The sequence below is a fragment of the Diprion similis genome, chromosome 10 (assembly GCF_021155765.1).
Source record: "Diprion similis isolate iyDipSimi1 chromosome 10, iyDipSimi1.1, whole genome shotgun sequence".
NCBI lineage: Eukaryota > Metazoa > Arthropoda > Insecta > Hymenoptera > Diprionidae > Diprion > Diprion similis.
The window spans coordinates 17,010,764-17,029,261 of record NC_060114.1 but is presented as its reverse complement, the minus strand read 5'-3'; the positions used below and the strand labels follow the sequence as shown (position 1 = coordinate 17,029,261).

General features: G+C 37.5%; 1 protein-coding gene across 2 annotated transcripts in view; it reads left to right on the top strand.

Moving 5' to 3' along the window:
* The first annotated feature begins 221 nt into the window (after positions 1-221).
* Positions 222-18,498, top strand: part of LOC124411728 — a 30,327-nt gene continuing 12,050 nt past the window's right edge. For both annotated transcript variants that reach the window (XM_046891048.1, XM_046891046.1), the window contains exon 1: positions 222-459. In XM_046891048.1, the coding sequence (XP_046747004.1) occupies positions 399-459 (61 nt within the window). In that variant the 5' untranslated portion in view covers positions 222-398. The remainder of the gene's footprint in view (positions 460-18,498) is intronic.

Here is an 18,498-nt window from a genome sequence, read left to right as displayed (position 1 = left end):
GTTTCTTCTCTCCTCTTCGCTCAGCTAACACGTCTGATTCACTTCATAATTACAGATCGATTCGTTATTCGTGATTGCAGTAACGATCCACCGATGATAACAACCATATAAACGAGACAACTGCGGTGCAGAGAATTGAAAACAAAGGACAACAAAAGAATAAAAATAACACCATACAAATAACGATAAATAAACAAACAAATAAATAAATAAATAAATAAATAACAACCAATTAGCGGCGAGTGCGCTTGTCGTTTCGTTCTTATCTTTTATTTCTCTTACTTTAATTCTTCTCTGGAAGAAAAGTGTCAACGCACCGTGTTCGTCTGACCGCAAGAGACAATTGAGTGAATATTTCGTGCTTCGGAGAAGAGAGAAGAAAAATTTCTCTCATCATCATGGGGACCAGAACTTTGCTCATTGTGTATTTTCTCCACGCCGTCGCAGCGTGCGGTCAATGTGAGTATGAAGACGTTACACACATCTTACCTCTGATATGCCTAGGTATAATAATATATTCCATCTATCAATGTCTAGTTCTCACCCTATAAGCCCCTAGCGTAAAACCATTACTCAGGATTTTTGTGCATGACAAATTGTTCGCTTTCGAGACGATAGATATCGCGCGATAATACAATGCTAGATGATCGAATGGAACATGCGCAGAAATTCATTCCATATGAAATCAAGAAACTCGAGAAAAAAAAAACAAAAACAGCGAGCAAGAACCGCCAGACACGCATTTTTCTTCACGTTGAACTTGACTAGGGAAAAAAAATTTCTGTACAGTATTTAGCGATGTAAGAAGAATTAATTCGAAATTCTGCTTTTTGTACATTCATGTCGTTGATTGTGAAAGGGAAACGTCATTTTTGACACCGATGACGTCACCTCGCTTCATTTGTTTCACTCATATTTTAACAAATTTGCAACAATACACCGTAAGCCATACGGATATGCGATTGCATACGCACGATTTTTGTGTGACGAATACTGAACACGTAAGATTGTACAGATTGTTGAGAAAAATTTCATTACTATTGTTAGTAGAAAAATTCTATCGAAATGAATGTTGCTACAATAACGGTTTAAATATTTTTCGAATTACAGGAAAATGTTTTCAAAGTAACTATTTACTACGATTATTGTAGTTGTCGATACCATATTTATTTCTGGTTACTGCAACATTGAATCTATTCGGTTTTGATATTGACTACATTTTATTGTTTTTTTGTTTTTTTTTTAATTAAATAACGCCTTAACGACAATTTATCGCAGCATCAATATTACATTATCGAAACAGTTACAAGAAAATACAGAACGAGTGACCATAATTAAAAATAATAGTAACACTAGATCGTATTTTCTGGTTATGTATACGGCTACAAAGTTCATTTTCATTTTTCCCTCGGAACCAAGAAAATGTCATTTATTTTTTCCATAGTATGGCAACGAAAAACTATTCTTAGAAAAATACTGACTTTTAATATTATATATATATGCCTATATAATGTCGTTTGTAGAAGTCCGATATCCAGACTCTATTATTATTCACGTTCAAAATTCGAGTCACCTGTAAACGTCTATTCGGAGTCCGTCTCTCACTATACGTATAAACTACCGCGACTGAACTTCCATTTCCGAAAGTCGTTAAATTCTGAAGTATTTTCGGAAACGTGGGGAACCCAGAGCGGCGCATTTGGGGGCTCGTCGATTAAGAAACATCCCTCTCTCTGTTTCCCGTCTCGTTGTGTTCCCGCAGCATTGATCAAACATATTTTTACATAAGTGTAATATAGCACAAGGTAGATAAAATCGTCAATCCGTGAAATAATTCCATTCCTCTCGCTTTTCTCGCTTCTCATATTTTTCCAAACTGCACTTGGATGTTATACATCATATTGGAGTTTGAATCGTTATCCTAAAGATTCATTCTGAGGAAAAACCGTTATTTCGCCATTTTGGAATTGTCTGAATCAATTCAGTGAACCGTAGGATGACAAAACACACTCACATTTCCAATTCTTACAATTAGTTCCTTAACCTAACCTCAACCTTGTTATTATGCCGCGTTTGTCCGAGGAATAATAATTGATTCAGCGGTAAATTCGAGTTCAATTTTTCCGAAAAATTCACTAATAATGTGACTTGACAACAACTTCGAAGGTGAAGGTTAAGGGTTTTTTTTTTTAATCTAAGATACGGTTTGCATTATTTATACGGCTCACTGGATTTCATATCATCCGAAAACTGCGGAATAACGACTTTTAACGTTACAAATTTCAACCGTGCACAGATAGGAATTGTGTATAAAGAGAAGAAGAGAATTGAATGAGCTGACGAACCAGTATATGTATATATATATAGGTATACATTGGATGCGTATACGTGGAAGGGAAAGGGAAGGACAGAAAAGTGAACGGAAGTGGGGCAAGAAAGATTTGAAAATCTGAATGGAATTCCGAAAATCTTTGTCCCCTTATTATACCCATTCGTAAAAACGTTTACAGAGGCGGGCGGTTGAAGCGTTCACTTCAGAGTATAACAAGTATATGTATAACACAGCGTACATACCTATATACTATGGGTATATAAGCAGAGGTGCAGTAAGGCACATGCCTAGGTATATAATATACAAGTTTGGACATACGAATACTTATACATACATAGAGATAAAAGCAAAGGCAAGGGAAAATACTACTTGATCTCTCTAAACCGCTTCAACGGTACGTCTGTGTGTACGCCCCTGTCGTTTGTGTTGGTCGAAGGGACACAGGAAGTTTGTCCCTCGAGGGCTCGGGACCGGACGAAAGGACGAAAGGACTGCAGGACAGGTCTCTCTCTGTGCCTCTCTCTTTGGATAACTAAAATTAGACGCTCGTAGAAAAGGGAATTATAAGGAGAGGAGAGGAGAGGAGAGGAGAGGAAAAACTTCGTGAGGGTCGTGTTCGAGATTTCGGTTTCTTTCTTCACTCCTGCGGCGAACGGCGAAGAAGCCCGGGAGGAGGGGGGAGGCAAGGGAGGAGGCGAATTCGTCCTTCTTCTAGCCAGGATATCTCAGGTGTATTTTCTACCTGACCCACACAAATCAATGTCCGCGTGAAAGGCAGCGTCGTTTCGCTTTTCGAAAAATCACTCTTTCCATCGTTCTACACACGCGAAGCTGCATGCCGTCCACCGACCATTAACCTGCATTAGTCCGGTTTACCTACTCTATTATATCTATCACGCACTTGTTAGGAATATGTATATATATCCTTTTTACACTGCGCTCCCTGCTGCACCTGACCTTCGGGAATTTACCGCTCTGGTGTATAATATCGTACTTTATCGTACCCACTTTGTACTTGACTGATGAATGGAATGAAATTCCGGTACCTGAAATTCTGCCTTTGCAGGTATATATATATATATATACGGAAGGTTTTTTTGCAGGATGTGAGAACGACGCGTCGTTGTTCAGAAAATCTTTTATTTCCAGATACTGTGTACGGAGATCTCGTGAAAAATAATGGAATTGTACAGAAAGTCTCGGATATCGACGATTCGTTTCAAATCGCTTCAAAATTTGGTGAAAATCTATGATAGATTTGTTCGAATTCACTCTACGACGGTTAATTTTGACGACGAATATACTTTCCTTTCTTTTGTTTTATCAAATTGGCATCGTTTAATATTTCATTTTACAACAATGTACCGATATTTATTATTCACTGAATGAAAAAAAAAAATAAAGTAAAATCTGTTTCGGTGACTTTGTAGAAAATAATCTTTTGAACAAAATAAACCGCATCGTAGTTAGTAGATTTTTAACAATTTTCGAACGATTTGAAATGAAAGCATCGATATGCAGAGTGAATATCGTCACGATTGCATTGTCCGTCTTTTGCTAAAATTTAATGCGCACGCGCTGTAATCCGAGAGCAACTGTTTACCAGGGTGGCCAACTGTCCCTAACCTCAAAACTTGTCACTGTTCTGAATTGTGCACAATTGACACCGACAATTGTCAAAATTTTCAAACAAAAAGTTACACATATCGCGGCGAACTGTGGTCTAAATTTATGACTATTGCACCAGGATTGTAGCGCGTGCGCGTTAAATTTTAGCAGACGACGGACCATGAAGTCGTTAGGAATTCCCTCTGTACAAAGCTTTTCTTCACAGTTCCACTAATTTTAATGTATATCCGTTAATAGAATTAATAAGAAGTATAGTTCGTAAGAAATCGAACTCCTCAATCAATATGAATATTCACAGAAATGCGATTGGGACGGGGAAAGCATACACGTGTCATTTGATGACTGTAAACGTGTTTTTGAGTCATATAATATCGACTACTGTGAGTGACTCACTGTATAGTAATCCCCGCGTTTATTACACATGCATAAAGACATACACACATATTGTGAAACATACTTGGAGATTCGAGAAACGATAATTCGCGGTGTTTGATGACGACCTTGACCCCGTCATAGAACCTGTTAATTCAAAAGTTTGCATTTACAGGTGTATTACTCATCATAGATTCTCCTTGATATACAATATCGGGTTATACCTGTGAGTAATGATATGTTACAGTTGGAAGAAGAAACGAAGAAAAAAAAATTTTAAAGATCTGTTCACCTCGACTATACAGAAGAAGAAAAAAAAAAAAAACGATACTTTACGGAAACGAAAAAGTAGACGAGATCTCGCGCCGAGTAATTCTGACTCATTGCCGCGTGAATTTTTGGCAGAGAGATGTTTTTTCTTACGCCGACGACCACCCGGATTGCATTTAACCTAATTTTCGCGGCTCTTGACTATTGTCTCCATGTGCCTGATGAAGGCGGGACATCTATATGTATTTTCAACTTTCGGGATTTCTGCTTTAGTCTCGCGGTGCTTTTGAGTCGCTCAAATATCGTCTTATGTCCGCCGTACCGCACCGAAATAAATCTCTAAGTCGCCACCGAGACGCTATTTATACACATACATGTAAGGTATGTCGGTATATATATATATATAAATATTCAGGCTATTGTAGGAGGAGACGTTGGACGAGGTGAGGCGATTTAATTAACCTAATTAATTACCGCAATTACAGTCATCTCGCGAATAAAACACCTCTCGTAAAAATGTTTTATACGCAATTATTATGATTATTATTGTTATTGTTATTAGAAAATTTCAAACCTCGAAAGTACATCGGTAGAAATTTTTATAATTGCGCGATTGTTGTTTCTAGATGTATATATATAATACCATACAGTTGTTAACTTTTTGAGTCACACGTTATCGTGCTGAGTCAACTTTTATAACGAGATAGTATTTTGTGGTTTTTGAGATCGCTCGTTACGAACCTGAAATCAGAATTTCAACATTCAAGATGGCGGATCCAATATGGCTAACGAAAATTTCAAGTTTTATCGAATGTGGTCAAAAAACTTTGTGCAGAGGTTTCCGGGGTCCTTGATTATAAATCTGAAATCGAATTTAAGAAATTCAAGATGGCGGATCTAATATGGTTAACAAAAATGTCAAATCTTATCAAATATTGTAAAAAAACACTCTGTGCAGGGGTTTTCGGGGCCGCTGACAGGATTCGCCATATTGAATTTTCAAAATATTACTTCAGATTCGCAATCAGCGAGCCTAAAACCTTATAATGAATTAAAGGGTTAAGTTGTATTCCAACTCATTGTAACCATAACCAAAAACTATATACTTCTGACTGCAGTAAATGAAAATTAGTTTCGCATAAGCTGTGTAACGAAAAAATATAGCATACAATCGGTAAATTTTACTCAGCATATACATTACGATTCACATTGAAAAAAAAAAAAAAAAACAATTTGATGATTCTGTGGAAAAAACAACGCAGTAAACCAGGTTTTACGTGTTCAAAAAATTGTTCACTCATTTACATTCAGTATATGTATAGAGATGTGATGTACAAAGGCTTATCGTGACAATGTAATCTCCGAAACGCTGCACGAGTCCTTCGTTGCTCCGTGGAATATGGCGAACGGATGCTGGAGTAATTCGAGGATCGGGATGATTCATATCTCTCTATTCCATGCACGTCTTGAGCGTGTATAGGTTTAGGTAGAGGTGGGCATACAGCAGACCGGAAGGACAGATGTGCCACGGTTTAAAACGCTTCTCCTTTTCTCCTTTTTCCACTTTTTTTTCAAGCCTCTGCGCACGTAAAAATGCGAGCCACTTAATCGATGAAGATCTCGATTATGGTATACTACGTATATTGGACAAAAACGTATTACGTGTTAGACTGTAAAAAATTTTTGGCGATTGATGAATGTGGCTGACAAAGGAAGAAATTCTTTCCTTTTCTTTGTCACTCATTTTAGGTAGACATGTTGAACAAAATTACACGCACTATACATATATATATATAAATTTAGGAAAACTTGAAATCGAAATTATATGTCAAGTGCGCAAAAGATGTTTTCAATTTGAATATAATATAATATATATATATACACACACAATTTGCCTGTTATTCAATTGATATTCGTTAATAACATCATATAGCTAATATAACATTACCAATAACGATAAAAAAAAAACGGCGTCTAAACACCGTGAATAAATAATCTATTATACTGTGAAGTGATCGAAAGATTATGGGTGAGAGATTTTTCGTTCGGACGATCAAAAGAAGGATCGAGGAGGGGCTTTAATCCCGTCGGGTCTCCCGATCGTAGCGTGTGGTCTGATGGGTGTCTGATTACAGGAAGTACTTTTCCTTCTATTCTATACCTACCTACCTTAGATTTAGATACCTGCATATATATGTATATATACCTGTATACTTATACTTTGCATCGTGTCTGAATATATTCTTCTATATATGGTCAAACATATTCCGAGTCTAGAGTCGCGTTAAAAAAATCTTTTTATCGAGGATCGGATCGATGTATACTTTTTATTTCTATCATTCATTTTTTTCCAGCTTCGAATCGATTCTGACACGAAAAATAATAACAACAAAAATAAAAGTAAATATATAATTGATATATTGTAAATATATGTACAGGTGGATATGTATATATATATATATATATATATATATATATATATATATATAGTTTTTTCGCGTGTTCAGATCGACGCCATTATACTGTTTTAAGAGTGGTAATAACTCGAGAGTTAACTGACTGTTAAGATTAGGTATACATAAGGAAGTCTAGCGCATTGTTCTTAGCTTCACTGCAAGCGTGTAAATAAGCGGTAAAAGTAGCCCGATAATATTTCTTCCTTTACTATCACCGGATGATCTTGATCGTTGGGAAAAAATTAGAAGCCACGAAGCAAGTATATAGTTTTCAAATTGTAATCTCTCACTCGCGATTACGATCTTTGAATTATCTCGGTTCTCTTCTTCTTTTCCTTGTTATTTGTATAGAAAAAGAAAAAGAAAAAAAAAAGTAAATAAAAAAAATTTGCCTAGCAGAGATGAAATTTTACTATAAAGCTAAGGAATTCATTGATCAATAACGTAGAATAACGTCATGCAGAGAGATTTTCTATTAGGATGTGAATCCTCGTTAAATTCTATCCTTAAGGGGATATATTTGGAGGGTTATTTTACATCCGTGGGGACGCGAAGACGCGACCCTCAACGAAGAGGGGATATTTTCTGCAGAGGCCACGCAACAAAGGCAGCTATAATATACCGCTTTAGGATCAAGATGCTTGCCAAGTATCATGTATAAATTACGAATTGACCCTCGAGGTTGAAGAGACCCATGCTTATGGGGGGTCTTTTGCGGATCACGGTTCGGTCCTCCTCTGCCAATTTAATTTAACCAGATAACACGTGATTTCCTTTTTTTAAAACCAGTTTCAGAATCGTGAATCGTTGTTTTTTCGGTGCTTCTTTTCGGACGCAACTACGAGATGGACATGTAATACTCAAATTGTACCTTATACCCGACTTGCCGATGAAACGGCATAATATAAGCAATTTAGCAATTAAGTTATTCAGCTATTTAGCCGAGGCATGCACAAGCGATAATTTATCATCAGTCAACGATACGTCATTGTTGTGTGGGCTGTCGTCTGTTATTGATATGCTAATGTCCTCGGCGTATCACGGTCCGTATGTATTTAGTATATGTATAAGGTATTACCGGTGCAGTAGCGACACTGATCATTTTTTTTAAAATTTATTTATTTATTTATTTTTACTATATAGCAACAAACGCGATAAAATGTATAAAACGAAAAACAGGAATATTGATATAATTTTACAATCGATAGAATTGAATTATGAAAACTAAAGGTCGCATTGACCAAAAAACGATAAAACATGATCCACTTGATTATGTATTCGTATTTCGTATAATATCTTTATCTCGATCTTTATCCATCAGGTAAGAAATGAGGGTTTTTTATAAAAAATTTCTGGCACCATGTTAAAGCTGACGTAATAAATTCGTTTAAAACGAGTAGAGAATTTTTGTGGGTACGAAGAGGTATAATGTATAACGTAATTTATAGGTGTGACATGGTGTATGTATACCTATGAGAGACACGTGCTCACATAAGTGAAATAAAAGACAGTTTGGTTGCCCGAGCTTGCCAACTCCTTAGTACATAGGTATAACCTATTCTACAATACGTGGTCGTTTGTTTTTGAACACGCAGTCGATTCGACCTGGGACTGCGCGGAAAATATCACATTTGAAAAAATACGTTGATCACGGTGTTCGAAACAGTTGAATTCAACGTCATCCACAAAATTATATACACTTATCGTTGCAGGTCCCTTCTTCAAATTCCGGACCACAGATGTTGTTCCATTGACGGTCGAATAACTTTACCGCGAAGATATGTTACAAAAGTAGCTATTAATGGACGTTATATATGTTAGGTTAGGTTATGCTAGATTTTTTTGCGCACCTGGGAAGGGATAAATATTAAGTATACATCATTTTGCACTTAGCCGGGTTTTTTTTATAAGAATTTTCATGGAACTACCGAAACAAATCTTACAAGTAGGAAAAAAAATAAACAAATTGTAGGAAAAATAACAATTAAACATTTGCCGTGTCGCTTTAGTTTTGGATTTTTAAGTGATATGAATTAGGAATATGTATATGTAACGCTGGTGTTTTACAGTTAGTTTATCGATTGACAAAAATATTTCCCGTGTAACTGATACGATTTTTGTTTTGTCTGCCACTTGCTGAAAAATGTACCTACGGCATTGTAAGCACCACATAATTTTTCAAAATTTCAACGACGCTTAGAATGATGCGAACTTGTCGAGTCTAACCCAACCTAACCTAACCTGTATGCCGCATAAAGTAATTCCCTGGAATGCGATTGAATAATTTAACGGGGCGAAGAGGGCGGAGAAATAAGGGGCGAGGGACCCTAGGAAACGATCCGGGGATCAGAGCGCGGATGACAGCGCCATTCATCTTTCCGAGTAAACCAGACTGCCGTTGCTGCTGCGGCCCGAATGCAGGAGTTGTTTGGGGTGGCGAACGAGGCGAGACGAGACTACATCCCCTGAAAATCGTCGAGCCTTTTATGTTCGGGTTGCAGTTTTGTCGCGCCTGCATGAGTCTCTACCCGCATTTCTGCGGGCAGATCTATTCAATGCCCGTGAGTTGAAGATAGATTTGAAAATTCAATTTCTTGATACTACTATTTTCTTTATCTTATCGTTGATGGGGGTCACCGATAGTCTGAATTCAGAATTTTGACCAGATCTCCGTAGCTTCGATCGCCATCTTGAATTTAAGGGGAAATTTGTTTTTGTCAAACACCTCTAACATTTTCAAGTCTTCACTACGAGTGGTCAAGACTAAACTTGGTCACAAAATTCTTTTCTCTATGATCAGCATGTTTTGATTTAAACCGTAAATTCAAGATGGCGACTGAAGTTACTGCAGAATCGGGTCGAAGTTCTGCATTCTGACTACTAATCACCCTCACCAACGATTTGAAAAAAAATAGTGCTATCAAAAAATTGTACACAGCGACTGGGCTAACTACGTAGTCTATGGTTGCGGATGCGCAGGCTTTCCGATTACGGCGATAGGTTAGGTTAGGTTAGGTTAGGCATGAGTCGGTGCAGCATCAAACTTTGACGCTCATGCGCTGCCGTTGAACCCACATCGGGTGCCGACCCCCGGGGATTCGATAAATCGCCTCCCTCCCAGAAACTCTGTGAGATGAGCCTGCATTCGCCCCTGAGTGCAGGCGTAATCAATAGGAAGTTGGTTCGCATCATCGGCTTTACCCGGGGTTTTCACAGACCTGCTGCGTCTGCTACTGTGCGGCAAAGTCAGGTGACTCTGATAGAAAAGTCTGCCGATTCTCATCGATCGTTCGACCACAAAGTCGCATTCGACAATCAATTCCCAAAACCGATCATGGCACTTATAGGCTTCTACAGATATTCATTAAAGTTTTGATGCAATTATTGGCCATATAAATTGATGCTCATATGTGATGCAACTTTGTTGTTACTGACATCATCGAAAATCTGCACGATGTTTTATCGGTCGCGTAATCAACCCAGGGTCATTTATTATCATGAGAGGTAAACGTGGTGGAATTTTTCTGTCACAGTGCATGTGGTGTGCCAATTTAACACGTGTGTAGGTATCTGATTTCTTTTTATCAACGCGAGCTGTAACAATAAGCTGATATTATAATATGCGCGTACAATGTAATGCAGCAGGTTATGATAACGAATCGCGCCTTGAATTCACCCCTCAAGTATATCGGATCGTCTTGAATTTTTCTGACGTTACGATACTATACATGCAAGAAAACAGAAAGCGAATTAATTCGGTAGGAAATAGATATATGAGGGGTAGATTCTGCGTGTTTGTTTCTTGATTAGATTGATCGATTCGTTGATGGTGTACCTCGGTAAACGATTAGTGAAAAGTCAAGATTCAAAATGGCGTCGGTCGAGGGTTTAAAAAAAATTAAAAAACAAACCCGATCAAACATCATAAAACTTTCGGAACAATCGCGCGTTTAGTTCGAATCCAGATGACCTTGATCTTTTCGCAATCATCGCAATCATTATCGTAAAATGTCAACAATTCTATCTATATCACTTAACCTCTTGCACCTCGCATGAAATAACCAAGATGTCCGAATGTTTTCATTTGCTCATTATTCACTTTGGCAAGTTTCATTTTTCGCCGATATCTATAGACGATCGTTATACAATATGGTGTATGTATAAAATGTATATATCTATATTACATCGATGGTAAATATCGGCGTGGTAATATAATGACAATAATAACGATATAAAAAGTAATGGCAAGGGGTTTATCTTTGTTTTCTATATCGAACACACAGCTGTTCTACTTCGAATTTGACAATGGATTGACGGGTGGATATGGTTATAATACTCCATGACGTGTAAAAGGAAAAGAAGTCGAAAAAACACGCGTGCGGCGGGTCGAAGGACCAGGTGGTGGGTCTTTTACCAAATTCACACGTGGTTCTCTCTGGGTCCTCTTACACACACACACACTAGCGGTATTCTTGCCAGCTGAAATATGTGTATTCGAATCGGAAGTTGTAGTTTCTGCTGCAGCCCAACAGCAAAACAGATGGCTCTCGCAGGCATGTTCAATATTATTTTACAAAAAGACGTACAATATTATTGAATTATAAACATACCACCAAGATATAGGTATAAATTTCTTATATACCCACACACATTATACATGTGATGCATGTTTGTCATACAAGCATAAGTATATAATGTTCAACCAAAAGATTGTTATAAGCTGCTGCTTTGCGGTGATGTAACCACATCTACGAAAAATCTTCTCATTTATATTCACCTTATGACGACGATACTCGCTGACTGTAATATAAATTCACCTGAAACGTGAAGAGAACACAGAGATTCCGCGTCACAATCATGACCTTATAACAATTCAATTATTATTATGATTATTTTTATAGTTATTATCGTAATATCGTTGTACGCAAAAAAATAATAATAATAATAATAATAATAATCCACGAGATCTTTCTTAATTCCCATCTTATTTGTATATACACACAAGTTTCGAATTAAAAAGTTTTATCGACGTGTAAAATGAAGCGAGATTTTGTTTTCTTGAACATCAACCCTCGTCAAATCGACTTGAATCAGGAGATAGTCATTTCCCGCGAGAAAGACTATCTTTAGGGAAATATAAACATCGATGGTTACCCTGAATGAAAGACGCGCATAAATAGTCGGTACCTTATAACCTGCACCAATAACCAGGGCTCTTGAATGGTTGTTGGTCTTGGCTGCTGCAGAGCTTAGAGACAAGTGTGCGTGAACGCCCGAAACGCCCGGGGGGCCGAACAGACGAAAATCTTGGCCACCAGATGCATTCTTGAGCGATTTAAACCGCCAGACGCCGGCTTATGTGGCCTTCGCTTGATTAACTTCTTTAGAAATAAAGGGGAGTAAATAACCGGCAAGTGGTGCAAAAGGAAAACGAAAAGGGAATAAAAATAAATAATAAAAATTACAGAGGGTCGGAAATTGCGCATCGTTACAAGCGATATACATATATATTATGGTTTTTGCAACGTTAGTCTATCGTGTTATAACTGCATCATGCTTCCTTCAATTATACATTATACATATATACTATTCATTCGAAATCACGCATGGGTTCTTATATAATAATGAAGTTACCAGTAGTCGTTTGAGAGGATGCTACAGTCAGACTTTACCGACTGAGTAAAATGTCACTTGTTTTTATTATTCACCAAACTATCAAAAAACTTTTTACATGTTTCAGGCGTATATAATTCTAGGAAACGCATTCCTGCAATAAGTGATAGTTCAACTGTACCAATATATTCCGTGGCATTATTGCTGCGTAGAATTGTACTGATTGCGGTATTTTGACGTCAATGATGCATAGTCTTTAGCGATGGTAAAAAAAAAAGAAGTGACATTTGACTATGTAGCATCCTTTTAAAGTTACAGGGAGGGTAACACGGCGCCAGATGCAGAAAAATTTGAACACCCTGTAGATTGAGTTGCGACTCCGTGATGCTGCTCATTGACTGTAAAAGCTAAAACCCCATGAAACAAGATATTCTTTATAAGCATAAGGCAGGTAGAATGTATATCATACACGGTGCATGAAAAGAAATTGAAGACAGCATACGGCACACGCTCTCTATGCAATTTATACTCGCTCATCCTGCGGGGACCGCATGCGTAACGTGCGATACCCTTTTCTAGGAGAATTCTGACAACCCAGTTTATACTTACATGGTGAATTTGTAACGACTGAATAGTCCGTCGTTTGCTAAAATTTAATGCGCATGCGCTAAGGCTCGAGAACAGTTGTTTGCCAGGGTGACCAACCGTCATAAATTTAGACGACAGTTCGCCGCGATGTATGTAACCTCGAAAATTTTTACAACCGTCGGTGTTCAAAACAACTGCCAGCGAAAAATGGCAAAATTTTCGAGGTTACGTTCACGACGGTTGGTCGCTCTGGAAAACAACTGCTCTCGGATTTTAGCGCATGCGCATTAATTTATAGCAGACGTCGGACCGTTCAGTCGTTACCGATTCACTCTGTATATTATATTTATACTTATATCCATAAATGCGAGATTCTAGTTTCGATGAATAAATAGAAAAGAAAATGAAAAATAATATCAATAATTTTATACAAACTTTACACTGCACACTTCGAGTTACATATATGCATTCGTATGATAATTATAATCGTATTACATTAATTTATGTGCATATTATTTATAGTTCGTAAATTCTTTGCACGGCATTATTTTCAGTTTCTATTACTTTCGTCACGATATAATTGTTCCGTACGTACCTATACTGTGAATTTATTCCTTTGTTTCGTATTTTTTCTCTCCACTTCTTCCTATTCGTCATCGTTTTTCTACGATTTTTTTTTTTTTTCCTACTTTTCTTGTCGAGTTACTTACTGTGACGTATAACGGAAACACAATGCAAGATTGCATCGTGAGATGTTGATCTAGGGAAAATGTGTAGAAGAGTGCAGTAAAAAAAAAAAAAAAAAAAAAGAGACTGGCAGATAAAAATGGAAGTGAACCAAGGAACGATCTCCGCAAAGTTGTTTGATTTTCCCGACGAGATAAGCTAGATATGTATATGTACGAATATATATACACAGGTATGTATGTACATACAGTATATGTATACCATTATTGCGACAGACTTGGCATACAGATCGCGAGTTTATCTCGTTCGAGATTTTGGCGGGAAGATCTTTGAAGAGTTTCGTCTTTTGTTTTTGTCTTTTTTGTTGTTTTCAATTCTCCTTTCTTACATTGTTTTTCCGTAGGATTTTATTTTTCATCTTATTTCCGCACGTCTTAACGACGTAAAAAAACAGACGAACACGTCGCACGTTTTGTCTTGTGGATTTTTGAAAAGTTAAGCGAAACATTGAAACCTGGCAAATGATCGAAACGGTAACGGTATAATAATCGCCGGTATACCAGCATAAGATACCCATAATACCTGGTATCTATGCGAGCGGTGATGTTACGGTACGTAGTTCCAGTGCTTGCTTCTCACTTATTCGACTCAGTGTTCCAAGTTTGTGAACAAGAAACAACAGTGCGAACCAACCGGTCGTTATACCTACCGACCGAGAGTCAGTAAACTCTCTGGATAACGTATAGTCGTAGCCTCTAGTCTGCGAAAGCATGAAAACAACAAGTAAATAAATAAATGAATGAAAATAAAAATCGAAGTGTTTAGATTTTTTTTATTATACGACGTTTTATCGTCATTTGAAGTAAACGGAAAGGAAGAAGAAAATGTAAAATCAAAACGACAGATATTCATGAAGATGAAAGTAATTTGATAAAATTTATCAGGTCGAACTTAGCCGAAAATTTTTCTTGTCGCTTTTCTCTTTCTTTTCTTTTCACGTCTCAACAGCTGTTCGGTGATGTTTTTTTTTTCTTTTTCTTTTTTTACAGCTTGTTTACCGTTCAACGCAGTATACATATAATGCGTAAAATATACAGTATAAAGATGGTATTTCAGTTTGATATTAATAAGTCGCTGCATGTTGCGGATATAAAAAACATCGACGTATGCAGGTGTGAGAAGAGGAAACTGACGACATGCCGAGGGACCGAAACCTTTCCGAGCTGACGGTGTCAAATTTAAAGTCAGAGTGTAACAGTTGATATCCGTATACAGTCTTCTATATATATGTGATCAACCATATATCGAATGTTGGTATAAAACGATCCTCAAATTCGGCGTGTGAAAAAAAGAGCGTAATTTGAATTTATATACCGTTACTATTTTCGTTATTTATCTATCAAATACAATTGCAGAAAATAGATATTTAAAGAAAAATCCTTTTCGTTTGGCATGTGTTAAATTCATAATTGGTATGCGAAGGCTGAGAGGTGCAAAAAAAGAATGAAAAAAAAAAGAACAAGAGACGGATGAGAAAGAAAAAAATCTCACAGATCTTCGCGAGCCAAGATTTCGGTAATCTTGAGAAAAGTTTTCTAAAGTTGTTATGCACGGTGTAGATGTATGGGTATATATTATACGCATTCAAGTTCGGCGATGGTAACTCCATGATTTATATTTAGACAATTTTTTTCGAACTTAAGATCTAGCCTACGACTGCCTCTGCATGGCTTGTCTTCCACCCTCTTGTATCATTTACAAGAAAAATTCTATTCCCGTCTCGTTACCGCGCGGGATGAACAACCTCCAAGTGCTAAAGGTTTCGAGGCTGCGGAATCGGATACTGGAAATCGATGTGTTGAGGTTAGATTTTATGGCTGCGACACCGTCGGCTTCATTTGAATTTTGTAACTCGAGCGTCTTGGGAGTATGGAGGAATCGCCGGAAACGTGGATGAGAAAATCAAGCCGATAATGTAATTCGAATTCCTTCGCGTCCTCTCGATTTATCCTGGCAACTTGATTAGGTCTAAAACAGGTTGTACACCTTAGAAAAATTATATCGTCAAGAGTTTGAATAAACAATGGAATGAAATTCGAAATCGAATTGAATAAAAGTGTGAAATGAAATACGAAAACGTGAGAAAAAACGACGAAAACACTACTCAAGTCGAAACGCACGCGAAGCCAGTCTTACCAATGACTTGGAACAAACCGATGTTCCGCATACTAATTTTCGTCTCTTGATTTTTGAATTGCAAAAAAATTCTCATTCCGCATGTTGGCTTACTTACTTAAAATGTTGATGATGATAATAATGATAGTAATAAAACGAAGAATTCACGGTATCATTGCTTATTTATTCGTTGTTTTATTTACAATGCGTGTAATTTTTTCAAGGATTTACTGTTTCCTTGAAAAGGATTAAATGGGAAAATCAACCTTCTGGCGGCATGGGTTAGAGTTGAGATAAGAATCTGAAAAAATTAGGGAATTATTTTTCAATTATTTGGAACCGATTTGGCTGGTGAGACAGTCGGAATTCAAAAATGACTTTTTTAAGGATTGGTAAAAAAAAATTGTCGATGGCAATAAGTGCATGTGAATTGTATCACGAAGACCTCCATCTTCTCGAAAAAATCTGTACACCTATAATAATGTGCTCGAGAGTACGAGTCGAGAGGGCTTGAGTCGATTTGTTTTTTTTTTCATCGCGGGCCTAATTCTGTGGTGATGGTGATGCTGATGGCGGGTGCATTCTGCATGAGGAGGAGGAAGAAGAGGCTGGTATAAGAAACCTTTTCTTTTTCTACGAGCACCGGATATGGGGCGATTATATTTAGAAAAAGGCGCCGCACTTATGTGTACATCTTATACACCGCCACGAGGAAACATAAATCGAAAAGAGGATAAATAAAACAAAAAAATGACGTGGAATTTTATCCTCATTTATCGACGTTACGCGTGGTTGGTTATGAACAATAATAAGCGATAATTAATTACTCGCCATTTTCGAATTCTCAAATTCCAATTATAATTTCCGGAGATTTCAAACATAACCTCTGCAGTTACCGATCAGAGTTTACGAATAATCGACTTTATGGTCGGTCGGCTGTAGCCGACACCATGGAACACCTTAACCGTTCTCCTCTGGCTTCTTTTATTTTTGACTCTCATCAGATTTAGAAGGAACAAAAAATAGATCAATTAGATAAAAGTAACGTGCTTTTCATTTGGTCGCTGCTCAGAATTCAATAACTTTATTACGAACTCCTAGCGGCGGAACTGCGGCGACTTCTTTTTTCACATTGCAGCGAGATAGTTAACTTTTGTATTTTTATGTAAAAAAATTGCAAACTAATTATGACTCCCAATTACACGGAGCAAACCTGTAATGCCTACTTAACGATATTCTAAATCCCGTCTCTGATCTCTTGACGATTTCCGGTCTTGAGTTATGTCCGCAAACGTCCCCGCTGATCGTCCTTGTGGACAAAAATCCTCTTTTTTCACACGTGAATATTGCGTTCTAACAGAACACCGACGTTAAAATTTTATTCATTTTTTTTTCCAAAACTGTAATGAAGCAGTCGTACGTTCTGGAAATATTTAAACCACCCTGCCGATCCGTTAATACCGATGTATGTATAGGGGAAACACAGAGTGCAGGGAGCGCTGCCACGGGATCGTGAGAATCAAGACGATAAAGCGTTGGGTAGAACCGAGAGGAGAAGAAAAGATGTAAACTAAAAATTTTGTCTACTCTTCGTCTCTTCCGGTTATAACTTTGAGCAATTTTTTTGTCCCTTGTCGACGCGGCTTACAGAGGTTTGTTTTAACTCTTGTATTTCGGTTTCTATACACCGACTCTTCAAGTGTAATTATACAATGATATGCCGCATGCTATATGCTTCCGTTGTAAAAATAATCCCATTCGAGGTGTTTGAACGAACTGCTTGAGGTTATTGTTATACGGAAGGTACACGCAGAGCCGGTGGAGATACGATAATCTTATCTCTACTTAAAACATGAATTTCCGTTCTTCGCTGTACATTTTTTACTCGCTTAAATCGTCTCGCATATATTTATGTAACGTAACGTACAGGTGGGTATTCACAACGAGAATTGCGTGAAGCGCCGATCTGATTTTCGCCTACAACGAGAGGAATTTACTGCGCATGCGCCAAATAATCGAACTCTATTGGTCTGCGAGATCCTGCCGTGAAAACATTTCAATCTGCAAATCAGGGGTGCCAACTTAACTCAAAATGGAGAGCGAGATGTCAAACGCTTGTAAATTAACAATAAAAGTTTTCCGGGCCATCCCGAATCATTATATCAACTATTCGAGATATGATAAAGCCAGAAAAATCTCCGTCGCCTATGTAACCATAACCTCTCTGTAAGTCGCGTTTGAGAGCTGAAGCTTCAGGTGGCCAGGCTGCATGAAAATGTGACAAAGTTCGCGCATTCGGAGTGTTACTCTCGGTATAAATACGTGTCTGGGTTCCTCAAATATCTGAATCGGGGATCCGAATTCGTAAAATAAAAA